The sequence below is a fragment of the Epinephelus moara genome, chromosome 21 (assembly GCF_006386435.1).
Source record: "Epinephelus moara isolate mb chromosome 21, YSFRI_EMoa_1.0, whole genome shotgun sequence".
NCBI classification, from domain to species: Eukaryota; Metazoa; Chordata; class Actinopteri; order Perciformes; family Serranidae; genus Epinephelus; species Epinephelus moara.
Genome location: NC_065526.1, coordinates 38,040,598 through 38,057,458, shown reverse-complemented (window position 1 = coordinate 38,057,458; position 16,861 = coordinate 38,040,598). Strand labels below are relative to the sequence as shown.

General features: G+C 38.7%; 1 protein-coding gene across 4 annotated transcripts in view; it reads right to left on the bottom strand.

The window, feature by feature from the left end:
* Positions 1–4,499: 4,499 nt before the first annotated feature.
* tmem68 (transmembrane protein 68) overlaps positions 4,500–16,861 on the bottom strand; it is a 26,244-nt gene continuing 13,882 nt past the window's right edge. For 2 of the 4 annotated variants that reach the window (XM_050074843.1, XM_050074844.1), the window contains exons 7-9: positions 15,128–15,188; positions 11,454–11,593; positions 4,500–11,364 (exon numbers count right to left, since the gene is read on the bottom strand). In XM_050074843.1, coding sequence (XP_049930800.1) covers positions 11,260–11,364; positions 11,454–11,593; positions 15,128–15,188 — 306 coding nt within the window. In that variant the 3' untranslated portion in view covers positions 4,500–11,259. The remainder of the gene's footprint in view (positions 11,365–11,453; positions 11,594–15,127; positions 15,189–16,861) is intronic. The other 2 variants (XR_007571980.1, XM_050074845.1) reach the window with 2 other exon arrangements.

Sequence of the window (16,861 nt, the reverse complement as noted above, 5' to 3'; positions counted from 1 at the left end):
GGGGAGCAGTGAGAGCTGGCATTAGGGGAGTGTCTCTGGGACGCCAGAGATCACTGTCTAGCCTCCTGGAGGTGTCGTGGGACCAACTAGACGAAACACTGGTGAAAGGAGGTTCCCACCCGATGACCCCAAAGACATGCTAGTTATCACTGCTCACTGGTTTGTATAGTTAAGCCTTGCCATAATAGCTTATCATAGGGCTTAGGAGGGTATTCACTGAGAGCTGATCCTTTCTCTAGAGCACAAACTTCTTGTGTTTTATTTGAACTGTAATTTCTTTTTGTAATTTCTTTTTCCTTAATCTCTCTCTCTCTCTATATATATAACTATATTGATGTTATTGTTATTATCATCATTATTATTATTATTATTGTCATTATTATCATTATTATTATTATTATCATTGGTAGTGGTATCAGTTTATTACCTCGTATTACCCTGACAAGTTTTGTTTTTGTTTTTGTTTTTGTTTTTTCACAGCACTGTATTGTCTTTATGTTCTTTATGTTTTTGTCTTATGTGTTTCTGTGGTTCTTGTTATGGGCACGCTTTTGTTATTGTTGTTTTTTTTATTGTGTTGTTCCCGTACATTGTTTGTTTTTGCATATTAAATAAAAAAAAAAGAGAGCCCCAGAGTCAGTTACTGTGTGTACAAAAGACACACAACCTACAACAAAGAAACATTTATTGAAAAATGATAAAATAAGAAATTCTTAAAAAAGAAACAATGAAGTCATATTAGTTCTAGAGGTAGGAACATTTCATTTATATATAATGCTTTTTATCTGAAGGGTTCCTTTTGTCTTTATAGTTTTTTCTTAACTCAAACTAAACCAACTATCTAAGAATCTACAGCACACAAACTGTCATTACCAACTGTTTCCGGTAGGTGTCACTATGTGGCTTAAGTAAGAAGGAGCTGCCATTGGCGAACCCTTTATAACATCTAATCAGAGGTAATAGCTGCTGTAGATATCAACAACTAACATAGCCAACATATCCATAATGTATTTTGACCAGTAGCAATTCTAATTAAAGATATTTGCAATCCATGTCTCACAACTCAAAATGTTAATTCTTGATATCCACAATTGAGTTCTCACTAGTGGAAATGACAATTACTGATATGTCAGCTTGGAATTTTAACTCAGTACCTTTCAGTGATGCAGCATCATGTTCTCCTGTTCCCTCTATCAGCATATCTATAATGTAAATCACAAGTTTTTATAAAGATACAATGTTATATCAATTCTCTGGACTATGATACAGTAGGATATCACAAAGTCTGCCACAATACAATTTCAGTTCCATTTAAGACACAATATCGGTAAATATCCTCATTGTCTTTTCCTCTGCTGCTTGCCATTGTCTCCCTGGTGCCAGGCTAACACTGTTTGAAAGTACAGGACGGAGGTGTGCTTGGGCAGAAATGTTGACACACACATACTTTGGGAATTTCAGAATAAAGGCATATCTTATCAGTGTTTTAACTTTGCATTGATAATATTGGATCATTGATCACTAAATCAATATGTCAATCCAGATTGATGTTTCATTACACCCCTACCAGCAATGCAGCTTCAGACATCTAGAAAGAAGCTTGTCACTGTTCAACAGTGCCTGGAATTCAGTACCAGTACCCAACAGTACATTTTTGCAGTACTTTACTCTCTCTGTGTTAATAGAAATGTACTTTAAATTGTAAAAAAAAAATAGTCCAAACTTATCAATATTAAAATTGGTATTTATTTCAAACATTGTACACACCACACAAAATAAAACCCCTCCACACATCCCTCTCCTGCCTTAAACCCACCCCTTCATCCTCCAGCCTGTCACAGTCTGTCACCAGGCCAGTCCTTTAATCTGAATCAGAATGATCCAGATTTGGAAATCCCAATCCCAATTTTCAAATCAACATTGGGTTGGATCACCCTGGTCCTGATACAAACTTTTCAGGATTATCAAATTTGGAAAACCTGTGCTCTAAATGGAGCTGCATATCACAATGCAGGCTGCCAGCTCTGTAAAGAACAACGGGTAGATAAGCCAGTGTGAGGTCACTTTAATTGTTTTCTTTGAAGAGACAGCAATAATAGAGAATGCAATTGTTAAAAACAACTTCTGACTTTGTCATAGTAATTAATATAAAGTGAAAGTTAAAGGTAGGTAACTTTTACTAAAAGGCTTAATGTGTAGCCTAATGTCTACCTTATTCATTATATATATGTATATCTATATATATATATATTTATATATTGGTCAAACATATGCAAGTGTGTATATGTATATATATATATATATATATATATATTTACATATACACACATGCATATGTTTGACCAATTAAAAAAATGTTTGCAGTTTGTTTCTGAAGTCCTGCCTCCTGCTGGGGTCAGGATAATGCTGTTTTTTTGGATCAAGGGTATCCCAAAACCCCATTAAAATGTTTTGACCAACACACACTGAAGGTTTGATCCAATTCGAAACCAAGTCTGGATTATGTGATCTAATCTGATTTCTGAAATCAGATCAGTTAAAGTAATACCATCACAGGTGATGCCTGCATTTAAGATAAACAAAAGGTTTTATGACAATCAGTCAGACGCTCATTCTTTTACATCCAAATCTCTACCAGACCACTCTCTTCTTTGGAAACGCTGTCGCGTCCTATTGGTCAACTGCATAAACATTTTGGGGACATGCTTTAATGGCTTAGTTAAAGAAGTCCACTGGGTTTGGTGATGTTTGAACAAATCCTCACTGATTTATGGCCAAATTTTGCAAAAGGCCATTGCACTTGTTTGGAACAGGTGGTGAACCTTGTGAGTTGTAATGGAGCCAAATTATGTGCCGTTACATGTGTTAAATGTTACTGTTGTCCCTGGATTTATATGAGAAGAATAAAAGATCGCTAGCTGCTAGGCTAATTCATACAATGTACAATGCGATAGGCTTGTGCTAATAACATTAGCATGTTGTATTTGTGGGAAAAATGTGTCCAGTTAAAGACAAGTGCTTTGTCTGTAAATACTGCGAGTTCTAGTGAAGCTGATTTGTGTGCTTGTGTTTGAAATTGTCGCTAGTATCAAGCTATGTTTAATGTGTGTTTTGGGTGTTTTGAATCAACTAAACTTTACAGCACTTCACAGAAACCTCCGCCGCAGACGACTAGTGTTTTGGAGGTGTAACTGCAGAGTGACACAGACACGCCACCACGCAAGTATAAATGCTCACAACGGTGTAGGTGAAGTGCATAGGCTACGGTGTAGGGTCTGCAGCACAATTATAAATCCCGCTTAAGCCTGAGGCTGATCACCTGCTGAGCGTGTAGCAGGAAGGAGAGACATGGCATGTCCTTTTGTGAAGTTGTGGACTTTGAGGCACAAATTATAAAGAGGCTGTTTCTTAAGGAGAGGATGATTAGACCCCGTTTGGATGTCTTATCGTTCCCAGGGGAGTGTCTGTATGAAAGATACTACTTCACCTCACACTCCATCATTTATTTTAACAATCTTCTCCACCCAGATATATCAAATATTACACATTGTGGATTTGCATTGTCATAGGAGCAAATATTTTGCATTGCCCTTTGAGGGCAGGGTTGTCAGTGTTAATAAGAAATTAATCTACGTGGATACATTATGCAATGATTTATGAATACTTTTCATGTATTTAAAGATTACGCGGTTGAATTGGCTGCATTTATGGGACTCAACATCCCCATCAAATAAAGGTGATTCGTGAATCAGAAGTCATTTCACAGCAATTCAATTAACCTAAGCCTAATTTTGCAAGAATGGAGTAAGTGTAAGCAAAATGTATTACCAGTCTGTACAATATTTTTGTGTGATTTGGAGTTGCTGCAAAGTGTGTTTGTGCCCCATCAGATTACAGCTAAACAGTAAAGTATAGCAAATTTTTATCTATATGAACATTATTAATATATAAAAATGTTCCTATATTTTCTGTATATTAGACACCCATTAACGCATCACATTACATAATGCCTCTTTACATTACCTATACCAAGCTCTGCAATCTTTTCCCATGCCACCTCACACTGTTTAGCTGCAGCTGCCGTATTACATATAAAAATATATTTGTTTTTGAAGACATGTTCCAAGTCCACATATGCGGCCATTATAATCTCCATTTAAGTTGTGGTGGAATAAGTAGCTCTGCTTTTAACTCCACTTTCTGCCATTGAAAATCATATCATCTGCACTCCATTGATGATGGCTTTTGGTGCTCACCGTGCACACGCTTCCCTCAGGCTGAACATACTAAGAGTCGATTGAGCTAATTCTGATCAGCTGTTCTCAAACCAAAAACTCTGAGTTTCCTAGCTCAGGCTCAGTCAACTCAGAGATTGGGATTAGGCTCAGAGTTTGTTTAGCCTGCTTTCGGAAATAGGGCCCAGAGGTACTACCAGCACAAACAACTGTGATAGCACAGCTGACAAAATAAACAGCAGAAAGGAATTTGCATGAAACATCTTAATAAAATAGATTTATTAACAGATTGAAGAGGATCTCAATATTTAAAAGTGCAACATTTATATATTGATATAATTTAAAAATACACGTTAGATCATCTCAAAAAACACAACATAAATATGGAAACAGGCAACCAGTTCACAGAAGGAAAGCATCCGGTTAGATGTCACTCAAAAACACACTTCTCACGTCTCACAAAGGCGTCTTTGAAAATGGAAATATCTGAGTTGGCAGTGATGCTTTGATGACTTCATGTGCAAAATAATTTGTTGAATCACAATATTTACATATATGCATGCAATAAAGTCATAGATCAGTATTTGTACAGATATGAAATATTACAGTGAGAACATACTTTTTGTAAGCAGACACTGACAGTTATATGAGCAGTCTTGAAAGGCTCAGTTTAAGTCTGTTTCCTGACTGTTGGACCACACACACTAACACAAACACACACAAAGGCCAACAAAAATAGAAATCAGACTTAAGTGCATGACCAGTTTGCCTACAGTGATCATTTTGTTTCATTTAAAGCCCTATTCATAAAGGACCAGTGTAACCAGGGGACCACGTGATTTACAAATTCTGCTCTCCTGATGGATCTGAGCTTGCCGTTTCTGTAAACAGTGCTCCATGCTGTGTAGCGAGATGATGCCTCATTTCCACTTATGTATGTGACTGGTGTCAGTAGATCCATAAATATACAAATGATGCCTCCAGTGTCAAACGCAAGGAAGTACATTTATTTACGGATGTAGAGAAACCTGACAGAAACTTCCTGTGGCCATGATGGGGGAGAGGCTAATTTTGTCTGATATTCACCGTCCAGTAGCTTGGAAGATGCACTTGGAATACTGCCAGGACAGAAACGGGACCAATGTTGCAAGGCAACAAATAAATGAAGATGCTGGCCTACCAGGTACGTAGCATGATTTGTGAAATATTTCATTAAAAAGATGTATGTACAACATATTGATGCATAGGCCTACACTCACATATCAAACTTATAAGGATGATGACTGTATTTAACCAGACTGATAAATCTGTAACATTAGGCTATTTCATATTAAAATAATAAATCTGACTGTATTTCATATCAAACTGATAATGACAATCTGACAGTGTATACTGTATTAACATGTTTTAGCAGAATAACACTACTCAGATTAACAATATGTTAAAACTAGATAAACAAGTTCCTTTTAATGATTCAAACTCAGTTGACAATCAGCACAGGCAACTGAATTAAAGGTAACAGCCGGTTAGTTAGCCTGCAGCCTGTCAGCTAATCTAGCACACTGTCATACAGTCTCTGAAATCCACTGCAAAAGTTACATTTTGTGAATGTAGTCGAGGCAAATTCCAGACTGAAATATTACTGAGGGGAGGAGTTTTGCAGGCTTATCAGATATCATGGAAAATCTCACAGGAATGAATGGACTTCCGGTTGACTTGTCTCCGTACACATACACAAGTGGAAAAAATGCATACGCCTCCTACACCAAAAATGCTGTCAAAACTTTCATTTACATTTACCAATGTAGCATTTGTAATTCTTGACTGGGAAAAAGGCAGAAAAGATGTGCAGAGAAAACAAAAGCCAAACAGGATTCAAAATCACTGAGATGCTTTTTTGCACAGGACTACTGTTATCACATGACCTCTGTGTTTGGCTAAATTGGTCATTTAAGGTAGAACTTTTACTTAAATTTTTTTTTTTTTTAAAAATTACAGACTTGGCAGATACGCAAGGGATTAAGATAATAGATTACCTCTGCAATTATTACAAATAACTAGAGATCCCCAGGTAACACTAATCCTGTGTGAATAGGCCTTATTTACTTAAATTCAGCTCAAGACTCTTTTGCAGATCTTTTTTTTTTTAATTTACCTGCCCTTAATGTCATTTCTTCTGTTTTGTACCCTGCCCGTTAGAACTAATAATATGCAGTGACGTGTATTGTTAATATTTGGTTAGTATCTGTGGTGAGCATTTCTGCAAAAACAATTAACACACAAATACTGGGAAACTACAGTTCAGTTTTTTTTCCCAAAACTGAATATGCTGTAAGTTTGAAAAAAGACACTATTCCACGATGCAGAATAATGGTAATGTGCTTCTAATAAAGGTTTGAGGGAAGGCTGTTTGAAAAGTGGACTCCTTTGATTTTACACATTAAAAGAGACACATATGACATTGAGAGCATATCTATGATTCAGAGTCTGGGCAGGGATTGATTGCACATAGCTCACAACATAGAGGTGCCTGAGCCAGTGGCTAGCAGCTAAAGGTGCCCACAGCATGAACAGGGCTAACAGCTGCTACAGTAAGTGCCATATAAGCACAGGGCAGAGTTGCAACAATTAGCTAGCCAGTAGGATGCACAACTTTTTTTCACAAGTGTGTTTTGCATCGACTTCAGTCAACCAAGATTTTCTTTGGTTGACTACAGCCCTAGTAAAGATATAATGGAGTGTTGAGTGTGTGTATCCCACTTGCTAGCTCATCGTTGCTGCTTTGCACTGCGCTCATAGGGCAGTTACAGCCGAGATTCAGACAGTGACGTAGCAGAAGCATAGCGCCCAATGTCAGCTACCAGCTCAGCCACCTCCATGTTGAGAACTGTGTCCAAGACAACTCATACATTCTAATTTTCTAATAGAGCCATTAAAGGTGAAGTCATTTTTTCCACACGATTCCTGTTTTTGTGTTAATTTTATGATTGTTTTATTACTTTATAGCTGTCTGCTTGAAATACTTTTAATGCATGGACCTTAGAGATGTCCCAAAGTGAAACCTTTTGGTCAGAAAGCTTTTAGCTCTCATCTCTGAGCTGTGGGAAGAGCCTGACAAAGGATTTGAGTTGAGCTGAAAGTGCTGATATCTTCAAACATACACCGAAAACCTGCCTCTACAGCCTGGCTTCTGCTTAAAGGCCATAATGGTCATTCATGTCTTTTACACATTTTGTAGTTTTCAATTATTTTGTTTTATTCTGAATACATTTTTAATGGACATCTCTGTATATTACTAAATTTTTGTGTCCAGTCCACAACAGTCCAGTCCACAGTTACTGCACTCAGAATCGATTCATTTTGAGTTGATCAACGAATGATTTCAGAAGATGGTTGCTGTTTTGAGCCGATGGAAGCTGTTACAACATAATCAAAGTATTTAAGGTATCATAATTGTAAGCACGCACTATGAGATAGTCAGATACTGACAATCCCCAAGGGAACTCATAGTACTTACAAACTGTAAAGTCTGGATTTACACCTGGACCTTTCCTGAGTTAACAGTGGATGATTCACTGACAATAGATATATGCATCTGCTAGCTACATAGCACCAATGAGCTAGCTAACATTACAGCTCAGTCAAGGAGAACACCATTGATGTTTACATCTCGTGCTGTCACAAGCACGAGCCTCTCGTCCATGAGTAGATGCACACTTCCTTCTGCGTGGTGAAACGGTTGGCAGGTGTAGTCTGGTAGAAAGAAAATAGTTCCTACATGAAACTGCTGACAACAAGGTCTGTGGATTATCTTGAGTAACCAGTTCATGATTTCTGGAAAGAGACATTGCTGCTAAGTTTTTAAAATGTATTTTTTGGCACTTTGAGCACCATAAGCCGAGTGCCATGTAGATCCATTATATTGGAGAGAAGGCAGACATCTCTATGGTGGATATCTGTAACACTCGGCAACTCACACCAAAACTATATAGATTGCACTACAGGATTTTTGGGTAAACTGTCACTTTCAGCAAGTATTAAAAGAAGAAGGCTTGATGTCTCTATAGAGACAAAATGGTATCAATGTACTGAAGATGGCCCCTGAGACTGCCATTAAATTTATGGTCTATGAGCAGGGTAAGAAACAGCTGACCAGAGAACCAGGGAAGATCAAGACCCACGAGAGGTTCCTGGCTGGATCGCTGGATGGAGCAACAGCACAAACTGCCATCTACTGCATGGAGGTCCAGTCTGACCCTGAGGAAGACCAGACAGTACTCAGGAATATTTGACTGTGCCAAGAAAATCCTGAAGGAGGGAGTGAGGGCATTTTTTTAAGGGCTATATTCCCAGTCTTTTCAGCATCATCCCTTATGCTGGCATAGAGCTGGTGTATGCTGATGAAGAGCAGGCAGAGCATGGTTGCTCCAGCAGGGGGGACAATCCAAGAGCATTATAACCGACTGAAGGGGCTGTACAAGTGCTGGATGCGTCCAGACAACCATACCAACGACCAGCTTGGAGAGATCATCACTTTGTAGCATTATCTGCAAGTACTTTTACCAGAAGTTAGCACCTGGGTGAGGGAGCACAGCCCAAAGGCTGGAGAAGAAGCAGCTGGATTGGCAGATTGGTGCATGGCATTACACCATCAAGAAAAAGGATGTCTACAGTGAAGTATGAGGGGTATAGACCACCAAATCCAACAGATTGTGGTAATACTGGCAGTCGGGTTGGGGAAAGGTTTACAGAGTCAGCCAAAGGGTCAATTCATTGGTCTTCATTGTCAACAACTTGGCCACAAGGCTATCCAAAGCTGCTGAAATGTGTTCAGTACCCAGACCAGAGCAGGAAATCGTACATGTTACCATTAATGGTTAAGTGCTAAAAGCACTAGCAGACACTAGTAGTAACTAAAGACACATTTGGTCAGCAATATTCGACCCAGTAATGAAAGGGTTGTGAATATTACTTGTGTGGAAGGTGACAGCCAGAACTACCCTACTGCTAATATGACTTGTGAGATTAAGGGGCTAAGCTTTTATGCTTTCTGTGGAGGTGTTGGAGAATCTTGCATATGAGATTATCCTAGAAGATGACCTGCCTAGTCTAGACAATGTGGTTCAACAAACATCAGAGGCCTGTGCATGTATGGTAGATCCAGATCTATGGCTAAAGGTCTAAACATTTACCCAGTCTTGACGATGACTTAGTCCAGGGAGGAACTATGGTTAGGAACAGTTGACGACAGTGTCAACAGTTGGTGCGTGAGAGATCAAAGCCCTATTCTCACCAGCCTTGAGAGCTCAGGTGTACACCCACAGTCGCAGATGCCAGACAATATCAGTTACCCTAAAAAAATGATCTAACCTTGTTCTATATACAAATTAATCTCATTTACACAATGTTGTCGTACTCCTGTCACCTTAGGTCAGTGTTCTGTATGTACTTGGAGCAAGTATGATACTGGTTCCTACCAAGCAGCAATCTCCAAGGCTGAAAAATGAAGTCAATGTAGAAGTGCCAAAATCTGCAGTTCCTCTAATGGCCACTTGAAGATGGCTCCAAGAGCAAGTCATAAACCCACGTTAAAATGCCCAACTTAACAGCAGAAATTAACATGGTTTGGTCTCTATACCTAATCACCTGTTTAAATCTTGAATGTTTATATTAAGGCTTAAAGTTACGCAACATTAAGGGCATTGCCACTTTAGGTGACAGGTGGGTGCCATCCATTGTCAAGTGGCTACAACAATGGCAACATTGGTTTGGTAACGTAACTGTTGCATAACGCTAGATTCACAGAGTACAAGGCATCACTACTTCAGTGTGTTTTTGATTCATGAAGTTAACTGTGACATTTTGGTTGCCTAACAAAGTCTTGTTCAACATTTGGTTGAACTAGAAGACCCTCTAAGCAGTTAAATATTTAGTTTTTCCAGTAAGTACATTTTATTTTTATGGTTTTAAACTTGTTTTTCTGTGGCAAAAATTAGCTTTAGCATTGGTATTATCACAGTTAACCATAGCTATGCTAGCCTTAGAGTAATCTCCACCCTCTTGTTTGAATATGATCACTTCTGGCTCCAAAAATCCAAGATTGTGATGCCAAATGCCAAACTCGAGGCTTAAAACTGGAGTCTACAAACCAATTACCATTATTTTATACAGTCTGTGGTTCATACAACTCCAACTTTGAAGAAATCAAAACCAAAAAGCCTTTTATAGTGGGCCAGTCTTAACCAGTGGGTTCAGCTCTGTCTACTCTACCTGTGGAGTCTAACCCTGCAGCCTGCTCCCATGAAATAGTGCATGTTTCACTGGTTACTTCAAGGTGAATGAAACTGAAGATGCGCAACCTCAAAATTATGTTAAAGTATATCAGAACAAGCAGCTGTCTGCATAGTCACTGCAATTAATAGGCATGGACAATAAACTAAATGTATTAGTTAACCAACATTAGGATTTTCTTGCTGACATAAATTTACTAATATCACAATTTTCAATATGGAAATTGTCTGAATCCCATATATACACACTGAAAACATCTACAATGACAAATTACATCTATTAGTTCAACCAACCAATCAGCCCACAGATCAGTCCTGAGCACAATCTTTAACTGACCACATTGTAATCAATTAAGATAAAGATATCGGAACACAAGAAATTAGATATTGTGCATGTGTATTGAAAAAATAATTATCCTTTCATTTACCGTTTTTGAGGTATGATTATTTTCAAGGGTCAATATAACAACTTCAGGAAGTCTAGCTTTAAGCAAATCATCAGATAAAAAGGGAGCCAATGTATGCAAGGAAACATATCACAAACATGCATGGAACATGTTTGTAATAGGAACCTCAGCGGCTGCAGTCAGTGGTGTTTGGAAGCAGTGAAGAAAGCTGTGCAAATATTCCAACATGTTAGGCCAAACCTGTGCACACTGCAGCCTGCTGAGCCGATGTTGATGTTGTTTTGGTCACACATTGGATAGTTTGTATCTGTTGTTGTACTGCTGATGTTAATGGTATTTGTGTTTAGTGTGGAATCTCTCCAACAAGGCTCTTAGGATGCTCCCTGGTATCTGCTGGTGCTGGTCAATCAGAGACTGGACTGCCTGCTTCACCTGCAGAGCAAAAGCACTGGGTATGAATGATTGGTTCTGTGGAACAGCTCAAAATATTACAAATATTAGGCTTGTTTTAGCTCACTAACTTTCTCTGCCAACTCTGCAGCACTGATGTTGGGGTCATACAGGATGGGATCACCAAGGAAGGTCCGAAACTTCACAGGAAATCCACCATAAATAGGAGCTACTGGGATGCGAAACCTCTCATACATCCAGCGGAAAAATCCTGAACAAAAAGAGATCATCTGTTTGCCTTGTAACTTGTAACAATGTTTTATGCTGCCCTCTTGGCCAGGTCACTCTTGAAAAAGAAATTTTTAATCTCAACGAGGCTTTTACCTGGTTAAATAAAGGATATACATATATATATGTATATATATATATATATATATATACGTTACATGGAGAAATATAAAGAGAAGATTCTGATCAGACTGTTGTGATTACACTCTCCTTTGTACCACACTATCTTGAGTATAAGTTTGATAATATTCTATATGTTTCTTCTTGTCAACAAACTGTGCAAACAAAGTGTGTGTTTGATGTGCAAACAAAACAAACACTGAAAGTATCTGCTAACAAGTATTTGATACACACATACCATCCTGCTGCCACAAACTCACAAAACCAGTGTATTGTGGTAGGGTTTTTCTATAGACTGTTTAACTAATGGATGTAGCTACCATGACCTCACCCACTGGTTTGCGGACTGCCATTTTGGAGCTTCGAGTTCAGAGTGGGTATAACTGCAGTTGTAGCAGCTACATGACCTGCCCTCTAGCTAAATGACTCGCCCACCATACCTACATGTCAGTCCACAATCAGCCCCCTTCAGTCCTTGGTCCAGAAGCAGAAGTACTGACAAAATTGCTAAGTTAGTGATTAGCTAGCTATGATGTATTACATTTAAAAGAGAAGTGGTTAAAGTTAGGGTAAGGGTAATAAAGTGAATCATGTTTTCATGTATTATAAATTATAAAGTGAATTTTTGCTACAGTTTGGTCTCATTTATTCACTACAGTGTAGCACTGTAAAAGTTCAGATAACCGTTGCGCTGGTGGGTTTGTCTTGTACCAGTAGTGGGCACAGTTTGTAGGGGCATGCCGTGTATGCTACAAACGGAATGCGTCTGCAGCTATACATGTCTCTTGAGTTTGGCATTTTAGCTGTCACCATCTTGGTTTTTTTTTATCCATAAATGACCATATTTGGACAAGAGGGTGGAGCTGTGGAGGAGTGAGGAGTGGATCTGACTGAGAAGCCCAGAGGCCTGTACTACGAAGCAGGATTTGGAGTTAGCGAGGTAACTTCAGGCTTAGCTCTGGGTTTTCAGTACTACGAAGCTGGTTCTCTTTTTACCGGGATAAATCACCGTGGTAATTTATGCTGAACGGCTAATCTGCTCTGGAGCAGGTTAACTTCAGGGTATCGGATCACAGCCTGTCAACATCCCAACCTCTGACCAATCAGATCACTGAAGAAAAAGTATCCATGGGCGAAAGTCCGGAGTTTCACGTAAAAAAAGAGTAACCTATATATTGTCAGTAGTCATAGTAGGTAATTTCATTGTTCCAGGGCTCTATTTCCACTGGTTTTAAAACAGAGCTTCTGACAAACACAGATTGTTTACACACTAGACACATGATATTAACTGTCTTTTAACTTCAGCAAAGTTCATTTTAGTCCGCAGTGATAGTGTTGCTATTTTACACTTTTCACACAAATAACATGAGATACCTGTGTCATGAGGACTAGGAACAAAAGATAATATTTTCTAAGAAAAATAATCCACACCTTTTTAATTGGCTCCCGTTATTGTAAATACCACATTTCAGTCAGATAGACCTCATTATGCATTAACTAAGCTACTTTTCCACACTTAACTTCGATGCAGAAACAAGCTGGTGTTACTTTAAAGTGTTTTACGTGAAATATTCATCATTATCCAACTTGACAGCAAAAAATACTCTACACTAATGTCACTTATATCTTTGTGATATCTACACGTAATTAAAGTCTCAGCCAACGGTAACTTTCTGGATGGTATTTTCAATATTTCTACATTTCTGTTATAATATTACAGAATGTCGTTTACATCCACGCCACTGACGTTTTACTGTCTCACGATTGCAGGCACTTTTGGTACCATTTCATCTCATGATGTGAAGCAGCCTACTTCATTCATGGTTCTGATGATGTCGCATGTAATTAACAGCCCTGCCTCTTTGACATGTACATGCTTGTGGCTGGATGGGAAAATCCAGAGTTGACTGAACTAGCTTATAACCAGCTTTGTAGTACCCATTATCCAGACAGCCAATGCTAGAGTTAGTCAAGCCAGATAGCAAAAAGATATCCTGGGTAAGTTGATCTGGCTTTGTAGTACACGCCTCAGGACACTTTCGGCAGACAGTCTATCACTCAAGCAGCCCTGCCCCTAAATATGCAAAAATTTGGGCCTTAATGAATGTAAATGGGTGTCATATAAAAATTCACCCCCTGTACAATCGTCATGAATGGGGAAATTAGCTACATAGAGCAAAACTGTTTTTTGTATCCAGCTGTAAACATGTTTATTTCTGCTGTAAAATAGGGTATTTTAACATGGAGGTCTATGGGAATTTGCTCTGTTTTGGAGGCAGCCTCAAGTAGCCTTTTGATGAACTGCAGTTTTTGGCCCTTCTGCACCAGATTTCCTTTTTTAGCCTCAGAGGTTACTGCTTGGGTTTTTCCTGCATTAAAGAATTTTTCGCACACACAAAGAGGTTTCGGCCAGCCCTAAAATGATAACGTTAAGAGTAAAAATAGCAATTCTCTCTGAACTCTCCACATGTTTAATAGCAATTTATCAAACAATTATTAAACAAACAACACACAAACTTAACTAAGGCGTCTTTGACTTCCAGCAGTCAACCCCATTCTCATCCACAGCCGCTGTATTTTACACATGTAGCTAAGCCAGATAAGCTGCATTGTTTGTCTGAGCCGTACCCTCAGCTGCAAAGGTAACGCTAATGTGAAAGAGGAGTATCTCCTGTAGGTGAATCTGACACAACAATCTCCTGTTGTGTGCTACATATGTGAAAAGGCAACTCTGCATGAAGGCAAAAAAGATATAAAATCACCTGGATCTTCTGCATTGTGGGGCTCATGGAGAAAGTGCAGCAGAGATTTCTGCTGGCTGAGGGTCTAACTCCAGGTTTAGCCCTCCACTCACTTGAATGGGGATAAAATCATTTAATTGTGCACCTCTACTGAGCTTTGAAATTTTTTCAAATCGTCTGAATCAAAAAGTCACTTTGCAGGGGCTGTGATGCTCAAAAACATTTATCTGCTGATTTACAGATGTCTGTAATTGTAATTCCACGGTCTGGCCACTATGTCAAATTAGCTTCAAAGCCTGGCGCTGTTCCTTGGGATTTGCTCCCAACCCCAGACCCCTCTCTCTCAAACTCCCCCCTCAAACTCAATCATCTTAGGCATTTTTGTTTATCAAATGGTCAGACATAACAGTAAAATGCATAGATTTCTGTCAAATAAAGTAACACAGACTCATTGCCTTTACTAGGTGCAGACCGATCAGGTTGCTGTGTGTAGTCATCCTCCAAAGGCCCATTCTGAGCCAGGAAAAACCCTGTGTGTCTTCCTGTGTGTGTGTGTGTGAGACTGTGTCGTGTGAGAACTTCGAGGTGTGTGTCGATCAGTGGTTACCATCAGCTTAGTACTATCTTTGTGATTTTAAACTTTCCTCTGCACTTACTGAGTGTTCCCAGACATCTGAAGCCTTCCCGCACATTTTGAGTAAACATTGGAATTATTGGCTGAAAGAAAGGAGAGAGCAAGACAAAGAGTAGATTAGAAAAGAGGGCTTTCTACATTGCAGAATCCTAACATGGAAAAAGATGTTACAATTACACAGTGCATTATGACACTCATGTAGTTTACTGTGGAAGTAGAGTAACCAGAATCAATTTAGTTAATTCCTATTCAACACAACCCAGACAGAGAAATTTTGAATTTGTTGAAGAAAATTTGAAATGGTAAAAAAGTGAAACTAATCATGCACATATGTAAACAAAAACTAAAAATGTACTTCCTGGTGATTTTCTCCATAAGTGTTTAGCTGGGAGTTTTTAGTGCGACAACTTACAATCTGACTACAGTGTCATCTTATTATGAACTGCCTCCTAAATTTGTTTGTGACGTACAATATCTTTTATATGACCACTTCTGCTGGTCAGCTGCATTTACATGTCGCCAACTAAAACATATAGTACTCAGTTATTACTGAGTAATATAATGAGAAATTTGGCCAGGACACTCCAATCTGATCAAAGTTATTTTCAGATAGAATCGTGTCTGGTTAATGTGCAAAAACAAAAAAATACCAAATAATCATATATAGACCAGAGTAGGCACTTTGTGATAAAACATATTATGAATGCTCATTTAGACCTTTCAGTAATGTTGAAAGGCTAATTTAGACTTAATAGGCTGTGATACCTTCAATATAAGGCTCAAATATCTTTACGGCTCCAGACAGACTTTTTAGAAATACTTTTTGGTAAAAATGGCTCTTTGGATAACGTTTGCTGACTGTTATAGGGCATGTCCTACACTATGACAAAGCATACAAACAATAAATAATAGGAATTCCACATCCAATAATTTAATATTTAGTATAGCTGCACAGAAAGGAATAGACCCTTATAGGGGATGCCCATGCACATGCATCCAAAAACATTTTAAGCATGTATGAACTGTAAGCAAGTTATATCTGCAAGTGTACTGGGAAATAGGGGTGTAACGATCCATCGTTCTGGATCGATATATCTATTTAATGATCAACGATCCAATCACATCGATGCAAAGTGAAAACATCGATCCACATTGTCATCTTAAGCATAGGCTTTTATTTTGAAAGTCTGTGTCACTGTCAAACAAGTAAAAGTTTAATTTATCAACTGGCTCCGTTGATCGGGAAAAAGATGAGACTCAGTGAAAACCCAGTGGCTATTGTTGTTTCTCCGCTAGTTGCTCTCATGGAGGAGCAGGTCAGGGAAGCGACCAAGCTGGGAATTACAGCCACGCAACTGGGAGTCCACAGTGAGGAGGAAATCCGCAAAGACGACAACACTCTTTCCCAGAAATCATCACAGCTCATCTCCGCTGGCGCTTGCTGGTCTGTTTATAGTAGGGATGCACCGAAATGAAAATTTGTGGCCGAAGCCGAAGCCGAATATTATTAAACGCTTGGCCGAATACCGAATATCATTGTGTAGTTTTTCATTCGTTTTTGCAGATGAACCCCCTCCAGATTAGTGTTGTCACGGTACCAAAATTGGGACCCACTGTGCAATACCAATGAAAATATCATGGTTCTGAGTAGTATCACGATACCACAGCAAAAATGAGGCAGATATGCCTTTTGTCATTTATAAAAAGATAAATCACTTTTCTATTATAGGCTACATCAATGATATTTCAATAAATT